The 18,967-nt window shown below is 39.7% G+C and overlaps 1 protein-coding gene and 1 pseudogene across 3 annotated transcripts in view; one reads left to right on the plus strand and one right to left on the minus strand.

Moving 5' to 3' along the window:
* REV3L (REV3 like, DNA directed polymerase zeta catalytic subunit) overlaps positions 1-18,967 on the minus strand; it is a 122,192-nt gene that overhangs the window by 102,491 nt on the left and 734 nt on the right. Inside the window, exon 1 of one of the 3 annotated variants that reach the window (XM_065056660.1) lies at positions 17,968-18,908. The exons of 1 other annotated variant lie outside the window; for it this stretch is intronic. In XM_065056660.1, coding sequence (XP_064912732.1) covers positions 17,968-18,106 — 139 coding nt within the window. In that variant the 5' untranslated portion in view covers positions 18,107-18,908. Of the gene's footprint in view, positions 1-17,967; positions 18,909-18,967 lie in introns of those variants that run through there. One more of the 3 variants, XM_065056659.1, reaches the window with a different exon arrangement.
* LOC110364551 (histone-lysine N-methyltransferase SETMAR-like) overlaps positions 17,190-18,967 on the plus strand; it is a 64,882-nt pseudogene continuing 63,104 nt past the window's right edge.

Here is an 18,967-nt window from a genome sequence, read left to right on the forward strand (position 1 = left end):
CTTTTCATGCTGAGATCCTCTATGACCTTTTACCAGCAGAACACATATTCCATTTCTCATGTTTCAGATTTGGAAATATCTGGATTTTGTTTCTAATACTGATGGTATCACTCTTATTCTGGACAATTACATCTATTTCACTGTCCCAGATCCTGGTCCTTTTGAGAAAAAGGATTAGTTCAAACCTTCAAACAATAATTATGAGATTATTAACAATGACTTTAAGAAACAACTGACACACTTAAACTTGTTCAGGCATCCAGAACAAAGGAACCTGGAAGTACTAATAGCAAAGTTCAGGACAACAAAGAAAAGGATATATTTTTTTATTCACAATTAGACCAAAAGGTGAAAATACAATAATGTAGATTCAAACTATTTAGATCACATTACAAGTGCAGCACTGTGCCAATTTATAAATTAGAACTTTTCTTCTACTTTATTTTGTATTTTTGTAGATATTAAAAGCATTTTCCAAAGCCTCACTGGAAATCAATGGAAAAAACAAAATCTGAACTCTTAACACCCTAATCATCAGACTGCTGTTCAACGCTTACTCTTCCAGTGGACATTCAAACACTTGGACAATTGGAGGAAACAGACCATAGCCAGAAATAAAAATCTTTAAAAGTGCTTTAAAAGTATTTTGGATATTTAAGACCAACACTAAACTGATTATTTCAAACCCTAGTCAATTAACTTAAATATATTAAAAGTAAAATAAATACAAAGGGTACAGAGAGCAAAACACATATCAACAGGAACTTCTCACACAGGTGTCCGCTACATCACAATATTAATAGTGATGGCTGTGGACTGGGAAATCAACCTGAAAACCTTGTATTAAGAGAAAGTAATACTAAGTCTTGTGAGCTACTAAAACTTCTCGGTCTCCAGCCCTTTAAGAGACAAAGAATTCCTTCATTTCTAGGAAAAACAGAAAAGAGTTACCATCAAAACCACCAAATGACCTTGAGATCTGAAAACACAGGTAAGGTTATTTATTTTTTGTCTTGGCTTTCGTCAGAAAATCATTCATCAGTGTCACTGCGGTGTTTCTGCACTGTCCTGTCCTAAAATGAATGTTCCAGCAAATTTTAAATTCTGTTTATGACTACATATTATTAATTTCTTCATGGAAAAACAACAACAACAACAACAAAAAAAACAAACAAAAAACACAACAAAAACTTTAAGAGAAAAAAACAACAACGTGTTTCTTACTCTTTGATAACAAAGGCAGACTTCCAAATAAGAATAATTTTAACCCTATGCCTGTAGAAAAATTGTTCCTCTGCCTCCACTGTTGCTATTCATAGATCTCTGAGCAGCTACTAGGACAGACCAGATGACTGTAACAAATTCAAACATTTCTGGCAGAGGCACGTTTATTATTTTCCAATATGACTGTCTGCCAATTTTCCCTGTCCAGGATTTTTTTTTTTTTTTTTTCAGAAAAGAACTGTGCGAGCCAAACTATGTCAGGAACTATCCTTCAAACAATTATTTCGGAAAGTGGAAGTGTACTAGCACGTATGCAGACTTGTATTTGAATATGGTTCAAAAACGTTAGAAGACACAACCCAACCAAAACTTTACTCTTCAGAAAATAAAATGCTATGCTGTGAGTCTGAAATAATTTATTAGTACAGAATACTCAAAATCTTTCTTAATATGTGAGAAAAAAAACTTTAATGAAGTAACCTGAAATTCATGAACACAGCCATCTTTATTTCCCCTCAAAATATAACTTTTTAATAACACCTTTTGCTTTATGACTTTTCAATGCATATCCTACAATCTCTGTTTCCAGTCTACTGGTCATTAGTTTAGGTGTACAAATCTGCACACGATATTATGGCCTAAAAGCACATTTCTTGTGAGGAATTCTTAGAATTACCAGTGCATATAATTTAAGATTATGATGGTCTTGTGACTAAGATACCTAAAGGCAAGAAAAGGAGGATGAATCCCACTTCAACCCCCTCATAACCTTGTACAAGTCATTCAGTCCCTCAGTCTTGATCTCACATCTATGATACAAAATTAAGAATCACTTAAGTATTTTAAATCATAAAATCATTTGCTAACTGCATACATGGTATTCAAACAGAAATGCAGTCATGCAGCCTACATATGGGATAAATGCTCAAAAAAATATCTTTGGAGTACAGTTGAAAGGAAGAAAAGGCAAACAGGCAAATCTTTCCAAAGGTTCTGCATATGATTCTCAGCTTTCAATCTGAACATTATCTTGAAAGGCCAACTTGAAAGAATTTTCTCTTGCAAGAGTTTAATCCAATTTAAAATAACTCTAATTAGTAAAAGTACAAAGCAATGACTAAACAGAGATATTGCTTTAAAGGGCAGTGGTTTGACATGTCAAGTCTTTTGATTTATCTTGCTATTACCAGGTTTTCAGGTCTTGATGTATAAAATTTTGTTTGGGACGTGAACTAGGGAGTTGTGCGAAAGACAAAAACCTGCACAAAAAATAGTAATCACTTACAAATTATGGTCCTAAAAAACTAAAAACTTAACCTCATACACAAATCACAAATGAGAATGTGGGTTCTGCTTATTGTCTCCTCCAAATAAGTAACCACTCTTGACAATTACACATTAGAAAAAACACAGGACCACAATTACTGTTTCTAAATAAAAACATTTGTAGCCCATTTCTATTGAAAAAAATGGCTGTAAAGGTGGAACTCCTGGAGGTAGTGAGAAATACACTGTTTTACGGGAACTGGGAATGTTATATACCTTTGAAAAATCAAGTCTTTATGTTATGGAATCACATTAGCCAGATCATCTATTGGCAAACTTCCTTGCACCCAACTGAAGAATTGTCCTTTGAAATTTTAATAATGTTTTGAATACTAAAGAACTGTCTTAAAACAAAGAAAGATCTAATACATTATTTCCAACAAAAATGGTGAGTTAACCAAAATCTTTAAATGTGACATTTTGACACATTAATCTTGCTATTGTGGCTGCTACTTTTCAACAGTTAGGGATCGAGATCTCTGTTAACAGACAATAACAGAACATAAATATTTGTCTCCCTACTGGAAAAAGTGCCACTCAATTCTAAATAAATATTAACCATCATCTTCTACTGCATTTCTCAATTTTCACACTTCACCTAATAGAAATTATGAGTTTCAATTGCGTCCACAGTTTCTTTTGTAACAGTTTATTTCTCACTTTCAGGAAAAGATAATTATTTTCATCATATTGTTTACTAAGAGTAGAGAGTGTCTTATTTTTTTAAACAGATTTCTTAACTGCTTGAGCAAATTCTAAAGTAAAGTCTTTTGTCTGTGATATGGCCTATGTAGAAATACCCACTGAGTCTCATGAGATATGATTTTTAGAAGCCTTTTTAAAGATAAATAGTTCAACATACAGCAACAATGAGCAACAATGATGACCAGTTGCAACTGAGCTTATTTTAAAATGTGACCAAAGTTTCTGAACAGAAAAAGAGCTCTTAACCTTGCTGTGCAACTACAAAAACGGTCAAAAAGCAACAATTTTCACTACAGGTGCAACATATGCTTCATTAATTCAGAGCTGAACTTCAACTATCTCACAAAAGAGAAATTACCTCAGATCAGATTTACATCTGAGTTAGGGATGAGTGTACACAGAAGCTATTTGCCAGAAAAACACCTCTTCATGCAGTTGGTGCCTTATCCTTTTACATGGCCAGCCTCCAATATCAACTTGGAGATTTCCTTGTTCTAAATCCTGGCAGCCACTAGAACACAGGTTAAATAAAAAACACTTTCTCCTTGTAAAACATGTAATGCATAATTGTGATTAATTCTGTTGGTTAACTGAAAACTATTTAAAAAAATAGGGGGAAAAAAAAAGTCAACACAATGGGTTAAAAAAAGACTGCTTCCTTAAATACAATAAATGCATATTCTTTCAATTCTGATCCAAGCTTGCAAATAATAATATCAAAGTTCCTTTATATTATGTTTAAATAATCACAATACATCAGAGAGTCAAATTAGAGACTGCTTAACACTCAGTGCTTTGGAAAAAAGAATCTTTGTAATCAGATACTGTAAAACAGCTACTGTACTTAGGAATATGAAATCTTGTTTTCTTTCATAAAGTGACTTTTTTTAAGATGTTACACAGAACTACACAGATTTCTTTTAAAAAGGAGAGAACAAAAGTACTACAAGGAGGAAAGGGAAATGGTACTTTTAAAAATAAATTATTATTATTTCAACAGTAATCACAACTAGGATTTCATGGTTTATTCCTTAGATGAACACAGGAAAGAATTTGTGGAGTTATAATTAAGGTCCAATTCACTACCACTAGGACAACCACACTATGCCATCCTTTTCACCAGCACTGTAAGTTTCACAGAAAAATCTACCCAAGAAGTAACAAAGCAACACAGAGATTTTGGCTGGTACCAGTGAAAATAACCTATTTTAAAGAATATTTAGAAAACTAACACCAAAACAAAAGAACTGGCATCACTTTTATAGAAGTTTACTAGAAGACACTCCTTCCGTATAGGTGACGCTATCACCCTTAATTACAAATTTCATCTTTAAACTGATTTTAAATGGTATTTTCCCAAACATTTTAATTTTCCTTAACAAACCCACACCAACAAATGAAACATACACTTCGAAGTACAAACACAAGAGACTGCACTCATAATCACTCTGGTATTGACAGAGCCAAAGCTTCAGTGGATACCCCTCCCTACCACATATCCCTTCTCTCCTAAAAGCTATACGAAAATAAAGGACATCAATACAACAATACACCAATACAACAGCTGCAGAATTTTCCAGTTATTATTTATGCACAAAAAAGGTGAAAAAATAGAGTTATGTTAAATTTTAACATCCAAAATCTTGTTGAAAACTGTCACAAGATTTGTAGCAGCTATACTACATTCTGCTCTGTCAAAAAGACTGTGATTCTGGGTATGCCTTTAAATATACAATTTACAGATACTGAAGAGCCAGGCTTATATGTCAGAATAGCAAAGTATACCTAGCTCCATCACATCTAGTTACATTAAGGAATGGCTGGTATCTATAAGAGCTCACTGCATATTTGAAGAAAGAAAGAAACCATTTAAATAACATTTAAAAAGAAAAAAATTGAGACACATTCATGAATGCAGACTTCTAGTTCCCCAAGTTTTGGGGTTTTTTTTGGTCTTTTATTTCTCTTCGTATATATCTATAGATAGATATATATATAGATAGATCTATATCTATCTATCTATCTAGATATATTTATCTATCTATCTATATTCCTGTAATCCTCACATGAATATACTACCTCTAGTACTAGCAGTATCCTGTTTTACTGTTTGGATAAACTGGAACGCCAGAATTCTTCTGCAGAGCTTCAGTGTGTGCAATATTTCAGAACACACAACTGGTAAAAAATCATCTGCCCTCCTTTAGGTGCTCACTGCAGCATCAATAAGCAGCTCACAAAACAGTAAGTTATTTTCAGCTTTAGAACAGCTGAAACCTCAATTACACTATGCTAACAAAGAATCCAATTATTTGAGGACAGACTGAGTCTACCTCTATTAAAAAAAACCCAAAATAAACACCCCTCCTCCCTTGCAAAGTCTCTTCAGCTCTGCAAACATATTGCATGGTCTTTCCCCTTCTCTTACCCCTTCTCCACAATTCTAAGTGACTTCCTAGTGTAAAAGTACTAACAGATAACAACACTATGCCTTCATCCAAACACAAGCCAAATAAAATGAGATTGTTTCAGAAAGCAACATTTATGCAATGTGATGACTACAACACCAAACTTTTAGACTAAGAAACTCCTTTTCAATACTCTGCACTATAAAACACTTAAAATCTTTAACTAAATATAAAAGAAAAAAAGGTAAGCTACCGGATTTGAAAACTCATCAATCTGTCTTAAAGGCATGTACAAGAGATTTAACTGTGATATCAAAGTTTCAACTGATGGCTGTTGCAGAGCAGCTGTAAAAACAGCCGAAGTCTCATACTACTCAGTTTTAAATATTACTTGTGCTTCTCCTGACCCTTGTATACCAAATTTTGTATCTTCAGATAACAAAAGGATTACACCGCAATCGTAGTCACCACATTTTCTCCCAAACCAACTTCTTACTAAAGGTTCTTTGGACAACTCCACTCTGATCTACTGCTGTTTTTCCATCACCATTTTACCTTCATAATTTCATTGTGAATGCATGAGCTTCTGCCTCTCACGACCAAAGTTCTGCTATCAAAATACCAAGTCCCTGGTCACAAGGGTACTGTAATCACTCATCCTTTAAAAAACTATAGAATTCAAATATTCAGTGAAATTAAATGGTTTACTGTGAGCCAGATAGCTACATAAGCCAAATTGTTAATAAAATTAAAACACTCCACTGTTAGTGATTTCCACAGCGAATGATATTCTGAAAAAGCCAAAGACTAACTTGGAAAGACTAAGATGTTGCTAAGGTTTTCTTTTAACAAATCAAGCTTACACAAAACAAGTGAAGATTTTTATGGAAGCAATTGAAGAACACAACAAATGAACAGGCTACAGAAAGCCCATTTACACTGAAGATGATCAGTTGAAGAAGTGACCTGTTTCTCACTGTGTGCGTTTTTTGTTCTGTTTTCAAATCCACCACATATGCACCCACATTACACAGACCCACCTATCTTTCTCTGCCAGTAAAAAATGTATTTTCTTGTGCATGCATCACACTGCAGAGGCAGGCTTGAAGTCTGGCTGGTTTTGTTTCATTTCTATTGATACACTGGGAAGATGAACACCAGATATTTAGAATTTATTTCCACACTCTTTAACCTAAAAATAACAATACAAATTTTCACGAAAGTACGTAACACAAAATGTGCTCACAAACTGCACAGTGCTCATGAGAGTATTGTAGTTCTCTGCTATGTTCTACACCTCTTGGACAGATCTCAGTTGGGGGGTGGACTTTGGTTTTTTTCTCTCTTCTCTCACTGCACAGAGCAATAAACCTCACATAACACCTCATCTACTTCCAGCCACAAGTCTGGAGATAAGAAATTCCAGGGGATGAATCAGCCCCACGGGCCAAAGCAAGTGAAACCAAAAGGGAGCAGCCTTAGATAACTGGTCCCTGTTGTTGCAACTCCAACATCAATATTTTCCGCAGTCCTGGCTCTCAGCAGTCTTTCCTACAACCACCCCTCCCCAGCTCACCTCACATGCTCTGCATATTCCTTTCCATTCCCAGCCTTCCTTTCAACACATCCTCCCTTCCTCCTGTTTTTCCATTCATGCAATTCCTCCTACAAAATTCCACTTCAAAATAATAACTAACAATATTGCCATGCCATCTGTTTTCATAACATATCACTCTTTCTACACCTTTTAACACTCCGTTTATACAGAACATAATTTTTTGAGTGAGGACTATCCGCCATTATCGGCACACCGCCTAAAACAACTGGTTTCTATTCTTAAGTCTTTCATCTTTAATATAGCAGTGGTTAAAAATGACTATTTATTTCCTTGATTAGGTTTCCAACTGCTGGCGTAAGAACACAAGCTCACCAAACCTGACACGCTGGCACAATCTGTAAATGCTTAGCAGAACATTATTCTGTTCTTCCATCTATCTTAAGGTTGGTGGTTTGTTTTGTTTTGTTTTATTTGGGGATTTTTTTAATGCATCTGACTCAAAATGGGAATCTAGACTGTAAAGATACTAAATTCATCTCTGCATGGGAACTGTAGGTTTACAAACATACATGTGAATGCACAAATTCCTTAAGAATCACACATTAAAAAAACATAATAAAGAATTACCTGAATTATCATGGCAACTTTATGCACAACTTTATGTACAACGTATGCCACTTTACTGAAGTAAGTAAAGCATGGGACAATTTAAAACTGTGTTTCTGATACAGAATATCGTTTTAGTCAAATGATGACATACATTCAGTTATTTTACGTCATTCCTATGTTTTCTGTTCAGGTAAAACATGCCATCAAAATCCAGAAAATACAAACCCAGGATTTATTACTTACACATAGTCATACCGCACTGGAGATATCTACATAAAAGTTTCATAATCACTACAAAACAAACCTTGCTGTAATCAGAAATGAAATTAAGTGCATATACTTTCACCTCAGAGGATGGCGTGTTAAGGAAGAGATAACAACAAAACACACACTGGAGAGCTCTAGAACAGATTTGACTGGTATGCAGCAGGGAGAAAAATGAAACTTAAGTGAGAAGAAGCAGCCTTGTTATAATGGAACACAGAGGACAGTCATTTGTGGTGTACTCTGGAGGTCAATACTAAGGCAAATATTTTTTAGCATCTTCATTAATGACCTGGACATTGAACAGGTGCACCCTCAGCAAGTTCGTAGATGATAAAATTTGGAGAAGTGCCTTATACACCAGAGGGTCGTGCTGATATTCAGCAGGACCTTGACAAGCTGGAGAAAGAGGCAGGGAGGAATCTCATGAATCCCTACAAGGGGAAATGTAAAGTCCTCATCTGGGGATAAATAACTCCATATATCACTACGGGCTGGAGGCACGCTGTCTGGAAAGCAGCTTTGGAGAAAAGGACCCAGGGGTCTTGGATGAACACCAGCCAGCAATAAGCCTCAACTGCAAAGAAGGCCAACAGTGTCCTGAGCTGCATAAGAAAGAACAACACCAGCAGGTCGAGGGGTGTGACCCTTACCCTCTACTCAGCACTAGTGAGATGCATCTGGAGTGCTGGGTCCAGATCTGGGTTCTCCTGTACAAGAGAGACATGGACATACTGGAGCCAGGCCACAAAGATGATTAAGGGCTCGGAGCATCGGACATACAAGGGAAGGCTGCACAAACCAGGATTTTGTAGCGTTGAGAAGGATTGGGGCAGAGGAAAAGGGTCTTATTAATGTGTATAAATACCTGATAGGAAGCAGTAAAGAGGAGCTAGTCTGACTTCTCAGTGGTGTCCAGTGAATGGACAAGAGGCAATTGGCACAAACTGAAACACTAGAAACAAAGTTTTCAGTGTTCTTTCTTGTTTGTTGTTGTTGTTGTTGCTGTGGGTTTTTTTTCCTTCCCCCCATACCCCCAAAGTCAAACAGCTCAAAATTTACCAAATTTGATACCAAGTATTTATAAAAATAGATTCATTTTATCTCAATGTAAGGAACTGCCTGTAATCTCTCTTAATGTCCTACAGACAGGAAGATAGGTTTCACTGCTTACAAATGTGAATGACATAAAACCATTTGCTTAATGGTCAATGGATAAGAACATACAAGAACATGATGGAAGATTCATCTGCAACAAAATATTTCGTAACATTTTAGCTAGGTTAAATAGGTAACTGTTTAAAAGCAGATATAAAAGCTGCTGTATTGAGAACTCCAGAAAATAGCCTTCTCATCTGGATAATAAATATAATAGAGGTGGCAGCAATAAAAATTTGTTCATTACTGATCTGAAGGCAGTACTTGCAGAAACGAGGGCTGAATCAGTTTCCAATTCCCACTGCTTAATAAGATCTTTGCTATACAGAAACCCACCTAGGTAGTTTCAAACACAAAATGAAAGACTCATTATACATCTCATTATACAAAACTCAGAAAACTTGTATTGTAAACCTCCCCTGAGGAGTAATGCCAAGTATTATGGATTAGGTGCAACATTCCACAGCCCTTTCAACATTCACACTCAGTACTGCATGTTGATATTGCACCTAAAATAGGACATACAGCCTTGCTGTAGTAAACACTGGTTTAGTCAGCAAACAGTACAGAGACACAACTTGAATTTAAATAAGTAGTGGTTACTCCTATTTTCTCTGTAATTTTTAAGAAAATAACCTGTCACTGAGGGATAAACCCAATCTAGCAATGATCTCTGTAGTGAATACTCTTTCTTCTTTCCAAATCTAAGTCAGTTTTCACTAACACCACTAAAATCTTCCAGTAACTTTTACAGCTGTAGGGTAATCAACTGAAAGACAGCTACCTGGCAACCTTTCCACACCATTTGGATGTAACTGTTTGCCTGGACACATGAACAGGCTGTACAGAGCACCTGGATATTCTCTGCTGACAAGAGTAATCCCAGTAATCACAGAATGATTGACGCTGGAAGGGACCTCTGGAGGTCACCTGCTCCAAACCCCCTGCTCAGGGAGGGCCACCTAGAGACAACTGCTCAGGACCGTATCCAGATGGCTTTTGAATATTTCCAAGGACAATGACTCCACAACCTGAGAATCTGAGAAAGCATGCGCATGTGCACCAAGGTCACATAACATGAACTCAAACATGCAGTTAACATGACAGACTACACATGTACAAGCCAGGGAAGAAGTTATCCAAAACAGCCATCTGCACACTGATCACAGAAAGGCTGGAGCATACAGACATCAAATGGTTCCCTAATAAGCCATGAGGCCCACCCCAGCCAGCATGAAGTTTTATTTAAATGCCATGCCAAAAAACCAAAAAACCCACAAAACTTTTACACACCTTATAACTTCTATGTAATAAAAAGCAACTCGTGAAAGAAAAGAACCTTAACAAACATGCATGAGTGAAGGCTGTGCAAACACTGGCATTTCAATCAGCCCCTGTATCTAGTACAAACTTTCCTAGTATTTGTTTAGATTCTTGTATATTTTGGGTTCTATCCCCAGTCTTAAAAGTAACTGTACCACAGGCTCAAAAATACTGCCTGTTTGGAAGCTCACATAGTTGATTATTCTGCTGCATTCCCCAAAAATATTGTTTTTACCAGAATACACATAGGTATAATGAATAACAGTGCAATTACAGCCTAACTATTCAGATTTCATGGCAGATCTTAGCAACCAGTCCCCAGACCTCAATAGTTAAGCCTAGGCCTTAATGTTATAACTGTTACCAAAACTATAGCTTTGGTCAACACATAAAAGAACATTATTTTGTTGCTTACATTAATTTATTATTGGGCAGGGTGTTAGCACAGAAATACCACCCCTTGCAGACAGCTTCTTCACTGTACTATCAGTTCTGCTATTGATTTGATGTGGGACCTGAGCAAATCCATTCCTTCCTTTACACAGGTATACCATGCTGTCTGGTAAGAACATGTTCCTGGAATCACAGAATGGCTGGGATTGGAAGGCACCTCTGGAGATCATCTAGTCCAGCCCACCTGCTAAAGCAGGTACATATAGAATAGATTGCACAGGAATGTGTCCAGGTGGGTTTTGCATGTCTTGAATGTGAGACAGCAATTCACTAGACAGCAAAACAATTTTTCCCCACAGAATAAATGTAATATAGAGGAGATATATATAGGAACTTTAAAAAAGCACATGATTGTAACACACAGGGATAGTACACATGACACAGTGAACAAAGAAGAAGCAGCAAGTTCGTCAGTTATCAACTCAACATCCAATGATGACAGCTGAGGGGGATGAGGTGTTGGCTTTTCAGAAGCTGGCTTTGTAATAGCTGGAGATACAGAATGCTTTTTTTAAAAAAAAAAAAAAGTTGACTGCAATTGTCCTGGGATTTTGATAAGCAGATCTCCCTTAATGTGAGACTGAATCTCCAGTGATCCTGTTCAGTGAGTCTGAAAGATTCCAGCTACTTCATCTATGAGACCAAACATGCACTGATTCACTGTAAATCTTTTTGTGTGAGTGTTCATGCTGCCTCTTTCCAAATGGTTACATTTTCATTGTCATCATCATACTTGTCAGAGGCTCAGCGCACAAGGAGGTCAATCAAGTCAATCATGAGTAAAGGACAAAAACAGAGTAAGGACAAAAACAGGATAATGACAACAGTTAGCAGAACAGGGTATTAAATGATCAATACTGGAACTCTGAAATGAGAGACTGAGAAGAAACGGATAGCATGGTGTTACCACACCTGTCTCCTTCTTCCAGAGATTTATCTTGTCTACCCAGACTGCAAAAATTACTAAGCAGGAGCTGTTTCTCACTGAGTGTTTACACATCGTCTGGTCCTGCCAACCTCAGTTGTTATATGCATGTTCTACTCTGGTAAAAATAAGAGAGACAACTATTTTCAGGCCAGTATGTTATTTTGAGGAGACTCATTCTACACACTGAAAAAGACGACATTTCAACAAGCAGCCAAAAAGCGCCCTTAAGAAGTATGTAACAGAACTGAGAGTTGTATCCAAGACAGATAAGCTGTTAGTCTACTTCAGGCACACTGATCATAAAAAACAGTCTCAAATTATGCATTAGACCAAATATAGACGCAGCTACCTTGTGAAACTTCTTAAAGTCTGCAGCTGATGGAGTTCTAAGCACATAGTGTAGGTTATACACATATTTTTTGGACTGAATTACAAAAGCACGAATATACTCAGTGACTCGACCATGAGGTATTATGCTTTACAGCAGCAAACAGTATATTGGTTATGAAACCAATATATATATTGGTTCATATATTCATAACCAATATATATATTGGTTATGAAACCAATATCTGGATTCTAGTTAGAACATCGATTTTTGCCACAGTATTTTAAGGTTTATTTAAGAAATGGAATTAAAGCAAGACATATATACATGGGTACTAAATTTGTTACTTTAAAAGTTTCATGCCAGTTGAGCAGTTTATTTGGGCAGCCTCTTATTGCCCAAAACAACTCAGCAGGCAATCTATATAGAGTATGTAACAAATGCCTCAAAAAAAAGAAGGTTCTTAGGAAAAAAACAAAACAAAACACAAGACACAAAACCCCCAGAACACACTAGAAAACACATCCTTTTAAGAACCAGGCAATTTACAAGCAAATGATTTCCAATCACATAATTGATAAAACTCAAACATGGAAAATAATCTCAGAAAAAATATACTAGCTCAAGTTCCTCACTCCTACTCCATCCTTGCTCACATCTCACAGAAGCTACAAACCTCTGAAGAAAAGATAAACAAATGGACATGAGGCTATTTTTCAAACAGCTCTTCAGAAGTACAAGAAGCCTGCCAGTTCAAGATGCAGAAATGGTATGCTGGAAGTGTAGATCAAATGGACAATGCTGAAAATCTTCTGGGCCATGCTGCAGTCCACAGAATAACCCCCTATCAGAGGTTGCATGTTGGTATATTTTGGGAGAGGGTGTGAAATGGTAAGGCAGAGGCACAAGCCTCCCAATGGCTGTATCCTATTTTCCATCCTCATACCCTTACTATGAAGCCACAGAAGGGACTGGAAGACTGTTAACGAGAAGTGCCCACCTCTCAGAAATGAAATATGTGAAGTAGTGGCAACTGGAATGATGCTCAGCTGTGAATATTGGGGTAATGAAGTGAGGATGCCATGGGGAATGACCATTGTGGGACACAAGTGTCTGAAATGGCAGCAAAAAATGAGAGAAGAAAAAAGCATAGAAAACAGCAAGTTCCTGCAATGAGCTCATGCCTTCTCAAGTGAGCAGCAACAGAGGAAAGACACTGGGATGGGATCAGATATACAGCCTAGCCAGGTCAGTGAAGGGGGAAAGGGGAGGGAAGAACAAAAGAAAGAAGATAAGCAGGCCCTCTCACTGAGTCATACCAGAGCTACTGCTGCTGGAAAGAAGCCAGATTTCAGCTGGAGCAATTGCCTCTGTTTTTTTCCCTTCTCAGAAAACCAAGGAGAAGTGAAGCCAACAAACTCAGACATCTCTCTGAAACATATTCAGATTCTGCTGACTGTAAACCCCACTCTAAATTACACCTAGCCTCAGAAAAGCTCAGCATCAAAAGCATGCAAGAGTAACACAAAACCACCCTCTTCTCTGCCTGAGTTTTTGTGCTGCTTGAAGTAAGATTCATTCTTGAAACGGTAATTTCACAACGTAAAACACAAAACGCTTCAAAACAGACAAATATATAAAGTGGCAGTGGAGGACAGTAGAGCTATATTGTTCCTCAAATTACACATCGATTTTTCTTATGCAAATTCCTAATTTGCCTTCTCCAAAGACCCTCCTGTTAACTGAACATACCTTTCTCAGCCTTATACCCTTCAAAAGCAATTTTAAAATGTGTACATATTTCCATAAAATTTATCACATGTATGAGCCTCAAATCAAGCCCAAATTACAATACCGATTTTTAAAAAATATTTCAGATAGTCTCATTATCATACACCAACAGATATCTTGTGTATGGTTTACGATTAGTGTTCTCAGCTACTTGTACTCAGTCTTGTTAAGTAAAGTGATAATTTAGCCATCTCAGCTCATTAGTTATGTCTCTCCTAACATGACATCTAGTCTCACCCTGGTTTCTTTATGGATGGATTTGCAGTCTGGGTCTGTCTTCATGCAGCTGAATAAGCAACAGACTGAAATACCCAACTGAGCATTCACATACTTATTTTGAAGCAGTCAGTGAAATCTTGAGAAGAGATTCCAAGAGCTTGAAATGGCCAAAAGTTAGTAGAAATAGATCACAGCTTTTGATACCCTGATACAGCACAACTTAGCAACAGGAATGACAATTCAAGAATTACCAATTAAACAGAAGACCATACGTAAACAGAAAATTCAATTTTCATTATGGTTTCCTTCTAATAAACAGGCCTTGCAATTTCTCAGAGTTTTTTTTTTTATTTTCTTTTAATAAAAAGCATTTACAAAAATTGCTAGCTAGCAGAAAAGAAATACTGCCTGATAAAATAATTAAATTTTATTTCATAGTTGAGCATTACCTAGTGAATTAAAATCTATTGTTTTTAAATATAAGGAGTAATATTACAAGATTCCTTTAGAGATACAAAGACTACTATATCAAATAATATCTACGACCTTATACAACGAAGCATGAATTCAACACTGATTTCATTGTATTATCACCATGGTAGTGTTGTAGCATTTCTGAGATTATACTTTTGTGCAAGTCACTATGTCAACAGACGTGCCAGCCTGCTTCAAGCAGAAAATAGCTAAAATGGAAAGAAATGGTTCAACCAGCTAAGATGCATTCAAACATAAATTCTAGTAGTACTTCACCTTTTGCTATTGTAGTCAGAATTTTACTCTATGCGTTCCACAGAACAACAGAAAATAGTAGGTGGATTTTTAGGCTTAAACAAAATTTTGATATCTTGCCTTTCAAGCTCTTATTATGCAAAGACGTAGGACCTCAAGAGATGACTCGCATAGTCTTCTAAAATACGAGGTTTCTTCTTCAAAAGACCTAAAGAAGTTGTCAAACATTACTGCCAACACAGACCCTTCTTGGAGTTCATCCATTATTATTAATTAGAAGTCTGGGGTTTACCTCCCCCAACTGCCATACCATAAACCACTTTAATTTTATACATTGTAACAGCAAACCTTTGCAAATCTATTGTTGAGTACAGGACTACAAAAGAGCCCTCAAAGAACAAAACACCGGCAATCTTTGTCATTCATATACCTCACTGAGCATAACACCTCCATAAGAAGGCTGCAGAAAGCACAGGTAGGTGCCTTCAGAACCAACATCCGTAGCTGATACTAGACACGCTGCTGCTAAATGTTTGACTTTCTAAACATCTGCCTAAGCCACTTCCACATACCAATCAATCCCCTTTCACTCAGCAGGTGGAATTTGGAGTCTGTTCTGAACCTGACTCCTAATTAGCTGCACAGCATGGAAACACAGCTTTAAACATACAAAGATTCATGCAGAGTTAATCATGCTGGAAGTGAAGTAGCCTATACAGACATAGTGCTTTGTTGTCATGTAGGCAGTATGGCAACTGAGCACCTTTCCTGCAGGGAAGACACACATGTTAAACCCAATGAGAAAGGGTTATTCTTATCCAGACCAACCCAATTAAAGATAAGCCATCACACTGCCTGGAAACCAAACAATAAGTACACCTCATTGTCACATACAATATGTTAGAAGTTGGTTTTACTATTTACTTTTCCTCAAAAGAAATGTCAATTTAGATGTGATTTACTTAATTTCATTACATATTTCAAGTCTCAAATAAATAATTGGATGGCTCCCTCTCTGAGGTCATATGCATTACTTCTGACAATGACTGCTTAGGTTCAACACTCCTGAAAAAAAAAGAATTAGATCTGCCTCCTTTTTTAAAAAAGGAAAAAAATAACATAGTGAGGTAATACGTTCTTGAAGCTTATTAGCAAACACTACTAAAGGTACAGAAAGGAAAGAAGCCCTTAAAAAGGTTAACAAGGAAATAAATAGAAGACAGCCAAGTCACACTTCCTTTGCAGACTGTAGTGAAGTGTCTTCTCTAACCAAGATGAATTAGAAACACTTCTATTATGCAAACTATTATTAAAGTTTATGGTTTGGGAAGCCAGGGATTTCCTACTGTGTTCCTAATAGTCGGACAACTAAACTACTTCACTGTTTACTTTATGATGCCACATTCATGATACGGCATAGCCTAAACACTTTCTTAAAAGAAAATAAGCCTTAATGAGTTAACCACACGCACACACAGAAAGCCTGCTACCTGCCAGACAACCTCAGGCTCTACATTTTTTAATAATGAAATAGCTACTCATGCCATTACATAAATATTATTACATAATATCTCCTTTGTATGCAAAATTAGAACTACAATAAAATAGGCCCCACTATTTCAATATTGTACCTATTAATCCCAGTCATCCACTTAATAATTTGGAGCTGTAGATGCATCAGATCACAATAGCTTTAATATCTCACATTCCTCTGTGCTTAAACAGAGAACAGACGGATAATTCTAGATTTAAAAAAATCACCACCAACAAAAGAAATCTGCTCTATTATAGTAACTGCGTAAAGGGAATAATATCATTACTGTGCTTTTTTATTACTTTTTTTTTCACCTTACCTAACATGTAATGTATACATCAATACCTCATTTTCAACATGTAAATCAATCAAGTATGCAGAAAAACCTTAATTCCCAAGGTCAGCATTATACAATGTAAGTATAAAGAGATCACAAGCAATGACGCAATGACGTTTAACATGTCCAACATCTCAAAGAACAGGGTTTCCCCAACTTAATATTTTATGTATGGGTAAACTACAGTAAATATTAAATTCATTATAAATTTGTTCTGATGGTCAGAAACATACTCAAGAGGTGCAAAGACTATAACCATGAGTCCATAGACAAGAGGCAATGAAGGAGTGGGATGTGACATTAGGAAGTCTCAGGGGGCAACATGTGGCCAGCAGTCAGGATATTCCCTTCTGCAGTGCAGCACCAATGCCCATCGCTTTATGTGATTTGTACCACGCCAGCGTAAGATCAACAGAAAAAACACACTTTGTAAGTAATGCAGAAGTCTCTCTTGTGATTACGTTCAAAGGTTTCCCCTTGTACCCTCTACTTTTCGCTATTCGCCCGCAGAAACACATCTCCCGGTGTGCTGCCTTCACGCCCCGTGCCCACAGACCGTTATCCTGCCCGTTATGGGGGCGGGGGTCGCGGAGCGGGAGGCTGTTCCCGGTGTTTGCACAGCTGCCGCCCCTCGCTCGGGGCAGTCCCCACTCCGGCCGCACCGCGCACAAAGCCCCGGCGGCCGCGGGCCCTCCGCCCTGGCCCGCACCTGCAGCCCAGCCCCGCGGCACCCACCGCCACCGGCCGCACAAGAGGGAGAGCAGGGGCGCGGCGGGACACGACACGACACCTCATCTCATAGCGGCGCCTGCCAGGTTTCCCCACGGAGACACCCGGGGCAGCTCTCCTCCTCGCCGGCGGCCGCCTGGGCCCGGCTCGCTCCGTCGCTGCCGCCGCTGGCAGGTGAGACGCGCCGCAGCGGCGGGTGGGGAGAAGGGGGGCGCGACCCAGCCACAAAGAGCAGGAGCTGCCGCCGCCTGCGCCGCGGCGCGGGGGGGGGCAGCGGCGGGCCCGGCGCCAACCGGACCCGCGCCGCAGCGGGGCCGTCGGCGGCAGCGACGGGGGTCCCTTACCTGCAGGGGTGGCGCCGAAGACTCTCACGACGGGCACCCGCCTGGTCGGGGCCTCTCGGAAGTGGGACTGGCAGGGGTCCAGGCCGGGCAGCGGGCTGCCCATGTAGTAGTCGGCAGTCACGATCCGCACTGAGAACATGTTGTTCGCCGCCGCCGCCGAGGCACGCACTGAGGGAGGGAGCGAGCGAGCGCGGAGCCCGCACGGCTCCCCCGGCCGCAGCGCGCGAGCGCAGCCCCCCGCCTGCCTCTCCCCGCCCGCCCGCCCGCCCGCCGGCGCGCGCACAGCCTTGCACACAGGCGCGCGCACAGCCTCGCACGCGCCTTCTCTGTCTATCGCTGCTCGCTCGCTCTTCCCCCTGCGGCCGCCTCCCCCCTCCTGCTGCTGCTGCTGCTCCTCCGGGCGCGTGCGCGGCCGCGCGCGCTCAGCCGGGCGTCCCGCGGGCTCTAGAGCCCGGCCGGCCGCGAGCGCCTGACGGGCAGCGCGGGCCCGTACCCCCGCAGCAGCACGAACACCTCGGCGGCGGCTCCCCGGCCCCGGGCTGCAGCTGTTGTTGCCATGATGATGATGTCACGGACGCAACCATTGGGGGAAGGGGGAGGCGGACGGGCCGTGTGCTTGGGGGGGGGGCGCAGCGAGGGAGGTGTCACTCCGCAGCACATACACCCACCTCCCTTTCTGCCTTACGGGTGGGCTCAGCAGACGGGGCGCGAGTGTGCGTGGGAGTGGGGGAAGTCTTTCCAGTGCTTACCACCCTCCCCGTGGGGGGGGGGGCGCTCGGTGACTCGGCGATCGGCCGGGCGGGCTGGGGTGCGGCTGCGGAATTCCGAGCCGCGGATGGGGCGGGTTGGGGTGAGGAGGAGAGGGAGCACTGTTGGGACACGATGGGGTTAAGCTGTGTCGGCCGCCATTTTGGACGCCGAGCCGCCTCGCTGCGGAAAGGTGAGTCTCCGCACGCTGCGGGGGCTAGCGAAAATTGAAAAATGTGGGCGGCCGGGAAGG

Source organism: Columba livia, chromosome 3, assembly GCF_036013475.1.
Source record: "Columba livia isolate bColLiv1 breed racing homer chromosome 3, bColLiv1.pat.W.v2, whole genome shotgun sequence".
Taxonomy (NCBI): Eukaryota; Metazoa; Chordata; class Aves; order Columbiformes; family Columbidae; genus Columba; species Columba livia.